The sequence below is a fragment of the Pseudorasbora parva genome, chromosome 5 (assembly GCF_024679245.1).
Source record: "Pseudorasbora parva isolate DD20220531a chromosome 5, ASM2467924v1, whole genome shotgun sequence".
Classification (NCBI taxonomy): Eukaryota; Metazoa; Chordata; class Actinopteri; order Cypriniformes; family Gobionidae; genus Pseudorasbora; species Pseudorasbora parva.
In genome coordinates, this window is record NC_090176.1 from 27,586,170 (window position 1) to 27,603,564 (window position 17,395).

A 17,395-nucleotide genomic window follows, 5' to 3' on the forward strand; every position below is an offset into this window, starting at 1 on the left:
AGTGTAGAGTTGTTCAGAGCGCGCTCTCACTCACTGAAATCTGCACTCAAAGCAGAGATAAACGTGCGATGCACGCAGGAGATTCATTCAGCATACAGTGGTTGAATGTTTTTGTTCTAGCCTATTTCAGCAGCGAAAATAGTTTAAAACAAACACTGCAGAACCACAGTGCATCTGATATGACTTTAAATTTAGGCACCGTCTCTAAAGTTACATACAACATTGGTATGCACGTTTGTATAAAACTGACTGTAAGGTGTTCATCTAGGTGTCGGGTATAATGCACACCTTTTGGATTTTTGATATTTAATAAAATAAACAGTCAAATCATATGAAAATATGGATATGATTTATTTTACTGGATACTTTTTATTCTTGTACACAAAATATGCTAGATTTTGCGTCATAGCTGATAGGACACTGATGAGAATATTGCTTGAACATATTTCTAGAGAAGAAATCCCACAGAATACAATCTTGCTTTTAAAAAGTGCATAGAGCTGCTTGATTTATTTGTTGTTTGTTGATTTTCAAATATAAAACTTTTTTATTTGAAGTGTTTTCAGTGTGTGCATTGGTTCTTTTTAAACACTATATCTCCTTTGAACAAAACCGTGATGATATTGATAACCGTGATCATTTGGGTCACTATAACCGTGATGATACATACAAGTTTGCGCTGCTGTTTGCTAATGTTCATTGGAACGATGGTTTCGGGAAACACAGACTGGTTGCGACCATAGTTAGCTAACGATCAGGGGCGTGGGACTGGGGGGATAAAGGGTACTGAGTAACCAGGGCCCGAGGCAGGGGGGGCCTTAGAAGTCAGTTTTCTATACATACACATACATGGTACGGGGGCCCAGCAAGATGGTTTGTACCCAGGGCCCAAAATTTGGTGCTACGCCCCTGCTAACGATGCTTTTGTAAAAAGTACCCCAGCTAAGGAAACTAGCTTAGGCTGAAAGAATGTTTGCATTCATGTTGAAATCTCATAACCTGCTGAATCTGAGCATAGTTTGAGACATTCAGATCTCTTCTGGAGTCTTTTTCTCAAGAGAAAAAACTGAAGTTTTCCAGTTAATCCATTTGCTGTATAGGAGAAACAATTTAGACGTTAAGATGTCGTCATTTTTGTTTTTTATTTGCTATGAGGGCCTCACTTTCACTGTATTGTGCTCTTATACAGTTACACATACTTTTAAACCCACTCAGAGCACACGAGTACATTCTGTTCAGCACCCTGCGGTTGTGCAACAGCAATTCTTCTTCAGGAAAAAGGGGAGAGAGAGAAATGAGAGAGAGGGGAGTACATAACAAAAGCAATGGCCGTTCAGCAGGAAAGCAAGCTAACCTTCCGTACTAGAGCCCCCCCCCCCCACCACCACCACCACCACAAAATGTTCTGTAGTCACGACTGGAGTGCTGCTCATCATGAGACCATTCAGAGAGAGAAAGAGAAAAGGGGATTGAGGATTGTATGACAGTGATGATTTCACTCGTAGAGAACAATATGAGCATGCATCAAATTATCTTTCTTAAGCACTTAGCTAATTCATAAGCATATAAATCAAGGGTTGAGTGTGAGTAAATGACGACAATGTAATGATGATATTTTTGAGAGAACAAAATCGCTTTAGCGTTGAACCCTTATTGTCGATTGATTGTGTCACTCAATGTCAGTGAATAAATGTAAATGTGTATTATCAGTATAGCTTAACTATTTACACTCTAGATTTATTATTTATTTTCAGATATTTCAGAAACAAATTTGAATGGGCTAATTTGAATTCTTCTCTTTACAATCTCTTGTCATTTCATTCATTTTGATGATTGACTCTCAGGAGTCTGAGTGGAGACCGAAAGATGGAGAGATGAAAATGTACAAGTGCGCTCTTTTGCCAAGTGCCTGCGCTGAAGAGGCTGCTCTTAAAGCATTATATAGAAAACACAGATTGCTCATGTCATTTGAGAAGGAATTGTTTACGCAAACCCCATCTCTAAAACAGCAACATTTCCATTTTAAACAGACTGGCACTAGTACATTACAAATTTATCTGGATCAGAGCTCATTTAGTCAGGCTGAAATATGATTCCAACTCAAGCCTGTTCAGAAGCACAGTCATGTTCCACTTGTGTTACTTGCCCAATGAACTTCAGTGGACGCCCATGTTATGAACGTTGTTGTTGACGTAGTTTGAGCATTTATTTGGCACTACAGCAACAAACCTGAAAAGGTACAAAAAACAGAACTGTTGCATTGTCATTGTGTAGTGACACATTTACTCGTCTGTTTTGCTCTCGTCCTGCATACATAAAACATGCTGCATTGTCAGTGCCCATCAAAAGAGTTTGCACAGTATTAATATTTCAGACAGTTGTGTGACTGCTTTTCTGCTGTATTACGCTCAGTGCTATAGCAGATCCCACATGTGCCTGTATGCAGGATATGTCCTGGACTCACCCGTGTGCTGCAGTACATGCTCCTGACCAGCAGAGGGTGGTGTCTTCTTCAGCCTCAGTTCTGCTCCATTGTATTTACCTCAGAATGTTCAGAGGTCTAAGTTTGAAATAAATCAGTAGGATTTTTTTTTTAATTGAATACTTTTATTCAGCAAGTTCACATTAATTAATCAAAAGTTAATAATGACATGTACAATAATGTTGCAAAGAGTTTTATTTCAAATAAATGCTGTTCTATTGAACGTTCTATTTATCAAACTGTCCTGAAAAGGTTCCATGAAAACAGTAAGAAGCACAACTCTTTTCAGCATTGTTATTAAGGACCCTTTTCCCATTTCTGGACTTCTCAGAAACGTGTATAGCAGTGAATAGAAGACAAAAGCAAATACAGGTCCTTCTCAAACAATTAGCATATTGTGATAAAGCAAAAAAAAAATTCATAATGTAATGATAAAAATTAAACTTTCATATATATTTAGATTGATTGCACACCAACTGAAATATTTAATGTCTTTTATTGTTTTAATACTGATGATTTTGGCATACAGCTCATGAAAACCCTCAATTAGAAAATCTCAAAAAATTAGCATATTTCATCCGACCAATAAAAGAAAAGTGTTTTTAATACAAAAAAAGTCAACCTTCAAATAATTATGTCCAGCTATGCACTCAATACTTGGTCGGGAATCCTTTTGCAGAAATGACTGCTTCAATGCGGTGTGGCATGGAGGCGATCAGCCTGTGGCACTGCTGAGGTGTTATGGAGGCCCAGGATGCTTCGATAGCGGCCTTAAGCTCATCCAGAGTGTTGGGTCTTGCGTCTCAACTTTCTCTTCACAATATCCCACAGATTCTCTATGGGGTTCAGGTCAGGAGAGTTGGCAGGCCAATTGAGCACAGTAATACCATGGTCAGTAAACCATTTACCAGTGGTTTTGGCACTGTGAGCAGGTGCCAGGTCGTGCTGAAAAACCAAATCTTCATCTCCATAAAGCTTTTCAGCAGATGAAAGCATGAAGTGCTGCAAAATCTCCTGATAGCTAGCTGCATTGACCCTGCCCTTGATAAAACACAGCGGACCAACACCAGCAGCTGACATGGCACCCCAGACCATCACTGACTGTGGGTACTTGACACTGGACTTCAGGCATTTTGGCATTTCCTTCTCCCCAGTCTTCCTCCAGACTCTGGCACCTTGATTTCCGAATGACATGCAAAATTTGCTTTCATCCTGAAAAAAGGATCACTGAGCAATGAGCCAGTGCTGCTTCTCTCTAGCCCAAAAGTGGCTTGACCTGGGGAATGCGGCACCTGTAGCCCATTTCCTGCACACGCCTGTGCACGGTGGCTCTGGATGTTTCTACTCCAGACTCAGTCCACTGCTTCCGCAGGTCCACCAAGGTCTGGAATCGGTCCTTCTCCACAATCTTCCTCAGGGTCCGGTCACCTCTTCTCGTTATGCAGCGTTTTTTGCCACAATTTTTCCTTCCCACAGACTTCGTTCCCACTGAGGTGCCTTGATACAGCACTCTGGGAACAGCCTATTCGTTCAGAAATTTTGTTCAGAAAACAGCAGTCAGGTCAGCAGTCTTACCCATGATTGCGGTTTTGAGTAATGAACCAGGCTGGGAGTTTTTAAAAGCCTCAGGAAACTTTTGCAGGTGTTTAGAGTTAATTAGTTGATTTAGAGTTGAATTAGATGATTAGGTTAATCGCTCGTTTAGAGAACCTTTTCATGATATGCTAATTTTTTGAGACAGGAATTTGGGGTTTTAATGAGCTGTATGCCAAAATCATCAGTATTAAAACAATAAAAGACCTGAAATACTTCAGTTGGTGTGCAATGAATCTAAAATATATGAAAGTCGAATTTTTATCATTACATTATTTTCCATAGTTTAATGATACAAAATAAACTTAATATATTTTATCTATCATATATTTAACTTTATCACAATCTGCTCATTTTTTTAGAAGGACCTGTATACATTTTGGTAAAAATAAATTAATGAATGTATGCCCTTGCAGCAGCATTAGTTCATTTGTTTGTTTTTTATTTTACCATTTACTGCCAAGGTAAAATAACACAACATTATAAGTTAAGTAAAATATGTAAATGTTTTTATTATTTTTATGTAAAACTTGACTATATTGATAAGTGTCATCATCAAATGCATCATCACACTCTTTGAAAATTGTTCATTAATGATTTCTAAAGGATCTTGTGACACTGAAGATTGGAATTTGCTGATGAAAATTCAGCTTCATGCAATCGGTGCTTTACTCACGGCTCAAGGCCACTTCACAAACAAATACAAAGTGAGCAAACTTTTAGGACACATAAAAACTTTAACAGTCAAAAGTCACAGTTTCACAGAAGAAGAAAAAAGCTTTAGTTGAGATATTTATATATTTTTTTAGTTGAGGAAGATATGTTTTGGAGCCTCAATGGGGTTGAGGTCCAGAGATTTGCACCCTTGAGACTAAATGAGAAAAACAAATCTTCTGTAGCATCCTTCAGAGCAAACAAACGGCATTGAACAGTAAACTGTACATTGTCACTGGGGAATACTGATCATTTTAATTATAGGACCAAGGGAAGCTTTCATGTAAATACATGAAAAGGAAGCCACCATCTCTTTGTTTTTATGTCTCCCAGGCTCAACTTTTTTCGAGACGTGCCTGATTTCCGTGTGCTGGCCTGTGGAGGCGATGGATCAGTCGGGTGGATTTTGGACTGCATAGGTGAGTATGCATCATCATCCATGCTTTCCAGTGCTGTAATAATTAACATTGTTACACAGACTTAATAGACCATCTAATGTAGCAATAACACAGTACATGCATACACAGTACAATCTGCAACAGTAGGTTCGCATGGGGACTTCACACTGACAGCATTTCAGCTGCTATGTAGAGAAAATAAAGTGATTTCAGTTTTTTATCACTTTGATTTGTTTTTAAAAAATCACTTTTATCTTTCAAGATTAGTGATTGATGATATACCCAAAAGCTTTAATTTGCAAAACAGAATTAGTATTATATTGCAGTTTGGGTTTAAAAGACACTTAAAAGGATACTTCACAAAAATGGCAAAAATCATCTTTCAATAAACTAGGCTGCCTATACAATAAAGGTGAGATTAAATTGGTACTACCTGACTAGAGTTAACAGAAAAATGGCTGCTGTCTTCCCTTTTGTCAAAAGGGTAAGAAAACTTCAACACCCATAATGCATTGGGCATGTTGCCACCCAAGGCCAATGCCACCTGCTATGGTTATGCTTGACCAGGGTCAAATACCGTCTTGCTTGAGTAGAAAATACTTCTTAGAAAACTTTAAGCCACAATGATGTCGAGTTGTATTGTTCCCAGGTGCAAGAATTCAAAGAGTAAACATTTAGCAGGAATGACTTTCAGTGATATCCAAATATCACTATTGTCTTTTTAGAGCTGCTTTACAGCAGCAATTTGTCTAATATTTGATGAAGTTTCCATCATTGATTCTGTTATTTCCCTGTTTATTAGTGCAAAGCTGCGTCGAAACAAACTGTATTGTATAAAGCGCTGTATAAATAAAGGTAACTTGATTGCACTTTATATTTGCTGCAATTTTGCGTCTGCATTTTCCCTAGGAGACCAATAAAGCATGTCAACCAATTCAGCACAAACATTTGAACATTAGGATGTCCTTCCATGCGGTACTTGACACAAGCCTGGCTCTTATTTAAGGCACATATAATTATGACGTTTAACCATCAGAAAGATCAGACAGACAAATCATTGTTTCTCGGAAGCGCATTGACTCATCTGTGACCTCTTTCATATGAGTGAATGCAGTATAACAGTGGAGATGTAATGGCCTGCCTTTCCCCCTCCTGACAGCAGTATTGATGTTAATGGATGAGCGCTGGAGAGGAACCTGTGTGGGAGGTGGTAGATATCGCCGCTAAGTGCTGATTTAGAATCAGCTGGTCTCCAAACCTTTGGCTTGAGATTGCAATTGGCTGACAGGACTGAAACCTGAACTCAGATCAGAAGTGATGTGCTCTTTATCCCTTTAGAGACTCTTTAGCCTGGCAAATTGAGGCTGACAGGGACACATGTGGGAGTTTGTCCTCCTAACGGCCTTAAAGTGATGATTTAGGAGCAGCTTTTGAATGAGAGCCACTCTGCGATCAGTCCTGGCTTGTTGTTCACCCACACAAGTTTGACTGGTATTAGAAAATGTCTGCTGCTGACGATTACTCAGAGAGCCCCTGCGGTTAGGCAGTACATCGTGACATACGGACCAGCACCAAAAACAACGTCCCTGCAGTCCCTGTGCACAAAGCAATGAGCCACACAGGGACCATCAGCGTGAGGACAGAATGATACAGTTCATCATGTTGCCTCTCTTCAGATAGCACTCACTGCTGTCTGTCTCCTAATAGGAGAATCAAACAAATCTAATGTGAATCATTATATTACATAGGAATGATACACATTGATGCACGAAGAAGACATTATCCAGTGTTGTATACTTAATTGCAGTGATAGTCCAGGCCAGGGTCTTCATCTAGAGCTGTGGAATCTAATCACTTTTACGATGTATCACAATGCTGATGTGAACTGATCTGATGTTTCGGTTTCTACAAACAGAACATGCATGAATGTGAAAATAAAGTGCCGGCCGTATTTGATTGTAAACTGTTATGAAAAGATCTCAATGCATTACTTGCTCTGACTGACACACCTGAAGCAAAGCACAGAAAGCCACCTCTCTCAGGCAGCATGCGATCCTGAATTAAGTTATCTTTCGCTGCATATATTATAGTAATTTTTTTTTTTTTTTATAATTTGTGGCAAAGATGCATTATGATGCATCAGGAATTATTTTATAGTGAAGTGAAGATTCACACCTGTACTTGTTACATATTGTTTGAAAAAATATATGTAATAATATATCAATGTAATTTAGCCTACCATTCAAAAACTTTGCGGTAGTTTTTTTTTTAAAAGACAAAAGATTCCTATTTTACATAAATTCTGTTCTTTTGAACTTTCTGTTAATCTAAGAATCCTGAAAAAAATTATCATTATATCCACAAAAATATTAAGCACCACAACTATTTTTATCAGATCATTGCTAATAATAAGAAATTTATATTGAACAACAAAGCAGCATATTCAAATAATTTCTGAAGGATCATGTGAAACTTAAGACTGGAATAAAGATGCTGAAAATTCTGTTTTGCCATCAAAGGTATAAATTACATTTGAAGTTGTATTCAAATAAAAAACTTTATTTATATTTAATATATTATATATTTAAAAAATTAAATATTTTTTAATATTGCAGAATAAATTGCAAATCCATTAAGTGTAATCATGATTTATGTACTAGATAAAATGCATTTTGAAATGTAATTTTACTTACAGTATTAAATGTTACTGTGGATGTTTGACCCCTGAATTGCTCTAGATTTGGAAAAGTTAAGCCCCAGTTTACACTTTTTTGCACATTAAACTTTAATAGAAAGTATTTCAACATAAACAATGACACAGCAGTTATAGCTGTCTTTGTTTCTTAACAGATAAAGCCAATTTTGCTCGGCATCCGCCTGTTGCGATCCTGCCGCTGGGGACCGGGAATGACCTCGCTCGCTGCCTGCGCTGGGGTGGAGGTAAGGAAAAAACAAGTGACTGTCCACCAGCAGTTGGAGGGAATTACTAAAGGCTTTTGAAATTAAACTTAAAGGGCTTTCCTTCGCAGAAACACTCGAGTTGAGATTAGGCTTTGAATTCTTTGAATCTAAACGCAATCCTGTATAAACCCTTCAAAAGGATTTTAAAACGGCTTTCTTTTAAACATTTCCACACTCAACCCTGAACAGAAGGTCAGACTGTAATAATCAAACTTCACCATAGTTAGCTGAATGCTTTAGTCACATGAATGAGAATGCAGGATTTGTTAAGACCACACTTGCTTTCAAGATTTTGATTCTGTGGTCTTCATAACACAGATGACCACGACAAGCACTAGCTAAGTTAAAGCCAATTAAGTGTAAACTTAAAGGGAAATTGTACCTGAGTATGGACAAATATTTGCATTTCCTGCACCTATTTTAGTTTTCTAAAATATTAAAATAATAATTTCTAAAAATAAATGTATCATACAAAAATAAATGTATCATACTTTCATGGAAAAGGTGATCCTTTGATTGTTGAACACAGTTGAATAAATTCAAATCACACATTTTCATTATTTAAAGCTCTTTGTCTTTGACCATAAGCAAGTCTCTTTTGAACTCCACTAAACCAATGTGTGTGTGCCACTCAAACCAGCAACAGATGAAGGAGAAAACAATCATATTAATCAGACTGTACTTTGCTGATTGGTGACCATTCAACATCAAACCACGATTGAATATATGCAGGTTATGAAGTGTTTTAGATTTCTTCTCATCATGTTATCATTTAGAGAAAATAAGATTATTTACAGATGACTGTACTATGTACCAAATATAATGCTGAAAATAACAAACCATTTATGTTAAATATGGTCTGTAAAATCTACATAGAGGTTTGGAGATTTGAGTATGGAAAAGTATTGCATTTTGAAAATAAGAAACCTGTATTTTCCAAATCCACAAGGAGGTTAGGAACATGAGGTTGAATAAATGATAAATGACAGAATTAAAAAAAATTGCACAAACTGTCCCTTAAAGAGGCTGTGCTTTTTACATTTGTATGTACTATTATAGTATACTATATATAATTTTGTATTATTATTAATAATATGAAATAGCTTTTATTTTTATATTTTCTTGTTTTATTTCCGTTTTGGATTGTTTTAATATTTCTTTTTGGTTTTACTTCAGATTTAGTTTTTAAGAATTTCATCCTGTTGCCAAGGCAAATATTTCAAATGTTTCAGTTTCTCAGCTAATATTTACATTTTATTTTATTTCAGCTTAACTTCAGTTACTGAATTTTAATATTAATTAACAATAGCAACACTGTTCAGAATTGTTTAAAAATTAATTTGTTTACTGTAATTTTTTAACAAGAGATGCATAAATTATGCTTTAAGTAAATATGGACCTGCCAATCACTTGCCTGCACTAATTCATTCCTGTGTGACTATAGATATATATAGGTGTACTTGTTTAGATATGTGGGTTTATTCAGTAGGTTATGATGGAATGATATGCATCAGCGAGCCTGCGTCTGCTTGTAAGACAGGTGTGGATGGCCTTGTAGAGGCTGCTGAATTAATTGGCCTCATATCAGTGTTTCCTGTGTGAGCATGTGTGCGGTTTGTTCAAGCGGGTAAAGTTTTGCATTCATTTTTTTCTTAAATTAATTTGGCTTGTAGGCTGTTGTTGTTTTTCTCAACGTGAGTTGACTGACTTTGAAATGCGTGTATCACCTGTAGTCATTGAAGAGGCACCATGTGAGCGTCTGGAAGTGTCTGCATGTCTGGTCCAGAAATACAGAGTGAGCACCTGGGTGTCTTCACACATTATATTTTGCTCCTTGGGTTGCCAGTCGGGAGTCAATATCCCCACCTGACTCACAGCATGGCCTCATTAAGAGATACCACCTCTGTGATCATGATGTAACAAATAGCCTCTGTATGCTTCCCATTACAAATATTGCAGTTCAATTTACCTCAGATATCCTCTCGAAGGATTCCTCATGTAAATTAGAAGGATTGCTAAGCACTATCATGGTGTTCAACCCCTTTAGTGATCTAATGGATACAATTTTATAGAAAATTAGAAAATGTAGTTTTTCAAAATTAGAATGTAGTGGTTGCTCTTTTTCACGCAATTATAAGCTTCAAATTAATATGTATAATACATATATGTGCATTGATGTATAATAAAAATGGCTTATATGACTCCTAATATAAATAGCCTTATTGGGGGGGCTAATACTATTTGATGAATTCTGACTTAGTTGGATTGTCATGCTAAAGATGGTCAAAATTCCACGCAAAAAAAATAAAAACATTTGGACATATGAGTATTTCTGTTCCAAATACAAAGATGTTTTTTTTTTTTTTTCGAGTATGGTGTTGTACGACTAGATTGGGTAAACCCACCCCGATCTGCCGGTGATTTGATTTTGCCCTGCAGCTCAGGCTGGAAACCTGTACATTTATTTATTCTGCTTCTGTTAAATGTTTGCAGGAACCAATCATAAAATGTCTTATCCACCTGGCACGCTATTGGCGGGTTTAACACAATGACGGATAGAGAAGCGATGGATCGATCGCTGTTGATCACACCTCTTGTACTCTGATTGGTTGAAGGACTGTCCAATTGCATACGGAGTCATTTGAATTATGTTGGTTTATCACGCCTCTTGTGCAGAGAAAATACAGAGCAGACTCCCTAGACCAATGTTCAATCTTAAAAGATTGAGCTTGGTCTGGTGATAGCCAGACAACTACATGACATCATAAAAGGCAGAACTGCTTGTATGGGTAACTCTCCCGGATGAGCACGAGCACACATCAGCAAGAGCAAGAGGGCGCCCATCAATGAGCTTCGTTTTGTTTTAAAGGGGTGATGAATTGAGAAATCAACTTTCCCTTGAGTCTTTGATATATAAAAGGTCATGGTAATATAAGAATATCCTGTAAGTTTCAAAGCTGAGAACGTCCTTTTTAGTCAAACAAAAGCTTATATAGACACCCGGCCCTCAAATCAGTGATGTATAAGAAGGTTACAACGCCGCCTCTATGTCTATGTGCTTCTATAACCTCGCCCACCGACTCGTGGAGCTAAACTGATCGCGTTACCGAGCTATAAACACACCGAAGATAGCAAGATAACCTTTAAGGGAGCCGTCGGCAGTGCTGTCATTTTGTTTTTATAACACAAAATCAACAATGTCACTAAAGAAGTGTGTTTTTGGTTGTGAGGGGAAAGATAACCTTGTTCAGCTTCCCAAATAACCCAGTGTTAAGGAAACAGTGGATGCAGTTTGTTTCTCCAGAGCAGCAGAGTTCTGCAAGTGTGTGTGCGTGTGTGTGCGTGCGCACTGGTGACTCTTTAGCTCCACCCACCGCACCCCTGCACAAGGTGTTTTTGGAAAAAATCTGTGCAGCATATCTGTCTTTTATAAATCTGATAAAACTAAAGACTCCGAGATATGAAGGATACAATAATACTCTATATGGATACTCAAGATTAATATGAGACTGTTGTTGTGTGAAATACAGTCAATTTAAAGGGATTGTTCAACCAAAAATGAAAATCATTTACTCATCCTCAACTTGTTTCAAACCTGTATCAATTTCTTTCTTTAAAAAAGATATTATGAAGAATATGGGTAACCAAACATTTGATGGGCCCCATTGACTTCCATAGTATGGTAAAAAACAAAGGAAGTCGATGCTGTCCATTTACTGTTTGGTTATAGATATTCTTTAAAGTATCTTCACCTCTAGTGAGCTGTTAACTTGAGAACCACTGTGACTGGATCAGTGGGTCATGATTAAATGCACTTTAAAAATAAAATCAGTCAGACTAAAGCAATAATCTGTGTTTTCCACTCTCTGACAACTGCATATGATTGTTGCATTTCACCCTCCTAGTGGCAGTCGCATGGAAGTTTGAATTTGGTCATGAAGCAGTCGTTACTCTCTGCTTATTTGTGTGGTTTGGCTGCAAAAGTTCAAATGTTTCAGTAGACCCAAAGCTCAAATTGGATCATAAAATTCTACATACATATATGGTCAGATCTCCATGCAGCTCCCGTACTACTCTTCATTGGAAATTATGACTTTTGGTCTGTCAGAGAATGTGAAAAGGTAGCTTTATACTTTCACAACAGTCTGTTACTTTGGCAAGTTTAATCTGATCTTGCTTTGTTGAGATTTTTAATTAAACTATGTTAACCTTGGAATTGCGATAATGCAAGCCTTTCATTGTCATTAGTGGAACAAACGTTGAATCGTGCTTGTGTTATTCTTATTTCCTATGCATGGACACTTACACACTCTTGTTAATAGATAAAAGAGAGCTTTTGTGCATTTCTTCATTTCTTCATAATTAACCCTTTATGTTATGTAGGTTCACGCAGTGTCTGTGTTGTGATTGACAGGCTATGAAGGAGGCAGTCTGGTTAAGTTCCTCAGGGATATTGAGCACAGCACCGAGGTGATGCTTGACCGCTGGAACATCGACATTGTTCCTGATGATAAGGAGGAGAAGGGAGATCCTGTACCCTACAGCATAGTGAACAACTACTTTTCCATCGGAGTGGTGAGAATTTACTACACATTTTACACATGCGTGCAGCTCAAATAGACTCAACATTATAGTACCAGAACTCCTGAAAGTGCTGCTGTATCAGATGTTTTACACAAATCTCCTTCTGTCTTTCTAACCACACTCATTCATAAGTCAAAATCTCCTACTCCCTATTATGAGTGTTTTTTTTACCAAAGCCCCGAGGCTAAAAGTAATTTGTGATTAATTAAACGTTGTTTTCTCATGTAGCATTAGAATTAATTATCATTGTCAAAGGAACAACAACATGTTCAAACTTTGCTGATGTGATTTACTGCGTCGGAAGCAGTTTCATGCCTGTGACTCGTGTATCATTGCACAGAATTCTCCTTCTCACACACAGTTGCTTAGCAACCCTCTTCTGTTCAAATGTTATATCCCATGTTGTTGCTGTCATCAAGCATTTATTATCAAAGCGGTTAAATATCAGGTCCCCCCCCCCCCCCCACACACACACACACACACACACAATAATCTGTCTTTCACAAACTACTTAAGCAGTCTTTTTCTTCTTTTTATAAACCAACTTGTGGGGCAGATAATATAACAAATAAATAAGTGTATTATTATTGTTTTAAGTGGTGTGGCCAGGTGGATAGTTGGTCATTTTCTGATTCTGTAAAAAAATATTCAGAACCTTCCACAAGCATTAGTGAGGGAAATAACTAACTGAGATGAAAACAAAATCCAAAGATGCAGGAATGAATGCCAATGAGGCATTATACAGATAAGTATAAATTCTGTTCTTTTGCTGGCACAGCCTGGCTACACTGGGTCCAGGTGGGTCTCTGTGAGCCTGTCTTCCTCCCCTTGTTTAGGTAATGATTAATTTCTGTCCTGTTTTTAGAACCTGTCACTATAAATAGTACGTCTGCTTTCATTTCTGAAAAATGTCCAATATTCTATTATAATCAGCCGAATCCCAGGTGTGTTGGACGATTGCTGTTTTATCTCGCTGAAATGTGCCAAGTAGTCAGGCCACATTTAGAATGGCCAGAAATAGTGACGCAGGCTGAAACAGGCCACCTGACCTGCTTGAAATCGGTGTGAAGAGTGGCAGGAGGTACATAGAAGCTTTACGCAAGGTGGCATGAAAACAAGTATGAAGGAATGCGCACCTTCAGGACTGTTATGTAACTCAGCTTAGTGTCCCACTGTCTCCCATACAGACTGTGTGCTCATCGGCCAATGACATGAACCACATAAGAGTTATTGTTGTAGAAGCCTTGAGAAATGGTTGAAGTGTGCAACTGATAAATGTAGCACTCTAGTTCTATGAGAGAGAAAAACAAAATATTATATATGCTTAACAAACCAGTACTTCATGTACCCTCATGTACCTTCAAATATATACATTTAATGTTTGACTGAATTATTTGCTTGTTTTTATTTCCTATTGTCTTTCATAATGGCTGTTGATGTTCATTTAAATATTGTTGTTGAATAAATATGAATATATGTAAATAAGATGCCGTATTGAGAAAGGGTCCGTTAGTGATCGTAATATGGACTTCAGTAAAAGTTACATTATTACACCATTAGTTGGCGGCAAAGACTGTATTTATGATGTGAGTCATATTATGTGAGTCAAAACAAGAAAGTCGTTTTAGTGCTGTCATGGTCCCCTTAACTTTAAAAAAAAAAAAAAAAAAAGTTATAATTTACCTAATCGGACATTTCAAACTGATATTTTATAAAGGATATAATAATATGGACATCAATCTAAAGAATGAATGCTACATCAGATGCAGGTAATCGGTAGTCTGTCTCTCATAATACAATATGCTCAACGCTTCAATGAAGCGCCCTGACGTTTCTTCGTCCTTTGTTTCTAGATCTAAAGAGATATTTTTAAATTAGTAATGGAGGCTTGGGCTCAACTATTAAACTGTCAACTTGAGATTTGAATCCATGGCAGGAGTAGTTCTGCACTTTTTTTCTTATTTCTTATTTATTTACTCACTTGTGCCATCAAACTGTTGTATAAACGCAATATCAAATATATACATACATATATATATATATATATATATATATATACACACTTCTTGTTGATTCTTGTATACTTCTTGTTGATTCTTCACAAAAAATAACATTTTTATATCTTTATGTTTGAAGCCTGAAATGTGGCAAAAGGTCGCAAAGTATATATATATATATATATATATATATATATATATATATATATATATATATATATATATATATATATATATATACAGTGCCTTGCGAAAGTATTCGGGTCCCCTTGAACTTTGCGACCTTTTGCCACATTTCAGGCTTCAAACATAAAGATATAAAAATTAAATTTTTTGTGAAGAATCAACAAGAAGTGGGACACAATCATGAAGTGGAATGAAATTTATTGGATATTTCAAACTTTTTTAACAAATCAAAAACGGAAAAATTGGGCGTGCAAAATTATTCGGCCCCTTTCCTTTCAGTGAAGCAAACTCTCTCCAGAAGTTCAGAGAGGATCTCTGAATGATCCAATGTTGACCTAAATGACTGATGAAGATAAATAGAATCCACCTATGTGTAATCAAGTCTCCGTATAAATGCACCTGCACTGTGATAGTCTCAGAGGTCCGTTTAAAGCGCAGAGAGCATCATGAAGAACAAGGAACACACCAGGCAGGTCCGATCACTTCATGATTGTGTCCCACAAGATAATGTTGTGGAGAAGTTTAAAGACGGATTTGGATACAAAAATATTTCCCAAGCTTTAAACATCCCAAGGAGCACTGTGCACGCGATAATATTAAAATGGAAGGAGTATTAGATCACTGCAAATCTACCAAGACCTGGCCGTCCCTCTAAACTTTCAGCTCATACAAGGAGAAGACTGATCAGAGATGCAGCCAAGAGGCCCATGATCACTCTGGATGAACTGCAGAGATCTACAGCTGAGGTGGGAGACTCTGTCCATAGGACAACAATCAGTCATATACTGCACAAATCTGGTCTTTATGGAAGAGTGGCAAGAAGAAAGCCATTTCTTAAAGATATCCATAAAAAGTGTTGTTTAAAGTTTGCCACAAGCCACATGGGAGACACACCAAACATGTGGAAGAAGGTGCTCTGGTCAGATTAAACCAAAATTGAAATTTTTCAGTTTTTGATTTTTCAAAAAAGTTTGAAACATTCAATACATTTCGTTCCACTTCATGATTGTGTCCCACTTGTTGTTGATTCTTCACAAAAATTACAGTTTTATATCTTTATGTTTGAAGCCTGAAATGTGGCAAAAGGTCGCAAAGTTCAAGGGGGCCGAATACTTTCGCAAGGTATGTGTATATATGTGGTGGGCCATTATTGGAGTTAACGTTAACGTGAGACTCTTATTGGGCGATAAAAAAAATATCGCCGTTAATCTATTCTCAAAGTTGGGTTGGGAGCTGGGTCTATACCAGCGCTTCCCAACCGGGGTGCCGTGTAAAAGGGGCATTTGCACTGCTGTTCATCTCACATCTGATGACGCATATTTAATATGGGTTGTAACTTGAAAATAATGCTTTATGTATGTTTCCGTCGATGGATACACGTGCTGGCTTCTCAGTGATACATTACAACAGCGATAATAAAAGAAAAACGTGGGCAAAATGGCCTCTCTTTGTAAATTGTTCAATGCACGCGAGTGCTGCCATATGTCCGAATATGAGCAGTCATTTTTACCGTAATCACCCGGGTTTATTCGCCAGAAGATGTGAGTGAGAACTCGCGTGCACTAAAAAGATCTGTCTCTGTGCACTCGTCCCAAAACGCGCAAACGTGTCACAGCGTGCAAATATTGAGTTATCTTTCAAGTCTTGCACTTGAAAGGACAAACTTGCACAGAAAGTATGTCAACATGTCCATCTTGATGAGTATAGCAGACATAGTCTGTATATGCCTTAAGTGAACTGTATAGAGTCGAGAGAGACGACACATATCCCTGCATTAGGTCTTAAAGGGGCAGTATCCTTTACTGCTGTCTGTCAAACAAAAGATCGCTCACTGCTCTTGATTGAATAGCTTGTGTAAGTTTAATAAGGATTAATCTTTAATTTAAACAGTGAAATATGCAATTATTTTACATTTGATTACTTTATTTAATTTCTCTACCTAAAAACTAATGTTATTTTATTAGTATTTTTGCTCAATAGTATATATTTGTGCTGCTGCTTGTATTTATTTTATTTGTTCTTATTTTCTTTATTTTTATTTGACAATAGTAGTTTTTTTCTGAACATAGTAAATACAGAACCGTACTGAAACCACAAACCTACAACCATGATACAAACCGCCCAGTGAGCAATCTGTACTGTTAACTTACAGCCATAGAGTAATGTATGTGAGAGGGTAGCACACTCATTCTGAAAGCTTTCAGCAGAATTCAGATGAGCCATTTTAATCTCTCTCTCTCTCTATATATATATATATATATATGTATGTATACAGGTCCTTCTCAAAAAAATTGCATATTGTGATAAAAGTTCGTTATTTTCCATACTGTAATGATAAAAATTAAACTTTCATATATTTTAGATTCATTGCACACCAACTGAAATATTTCAGGTCTTTTATTATTTTAATACTGATGATTTTGGCATACAGCTCATGAAAACCTTAATTTCTAAATCTAAAAAAATTTGCATATTTCATC

General features: G+C 37.0%; 1 protein-coding gene across 3 annotated transcripts in view; it reads left to right on the forward strand.

The window, feature by feature from the left end:
• The window catches only part of LOC137075321 (diacylglycerol kinase beta-like), a 154,076-nt gene that overhangs the window by 85,565 nt on the left and 51,116 nt on the right, over positions 1-17,395 (forward strand). For all 3 annotated transcript variants that reach the window (XM_067443716.1, XM_067443715.1, XM_067443717.1), the window contains 3 exons: positions 5,123-5,208; positions 8,038-8,127; positions 12,563-12,723. In XM_067443716.1, coding sequence (XP_067299817.1) covers positions 5,123-5,208; positions 8,038-8,127; positions 12,563-12,723 — 337 coding nt within the window. The remainder of the gene's footprint in view (positions 1-5,122; positions 5,209-8,037; positions 8,128-12,562; positions 12,724-17,395) is intronic.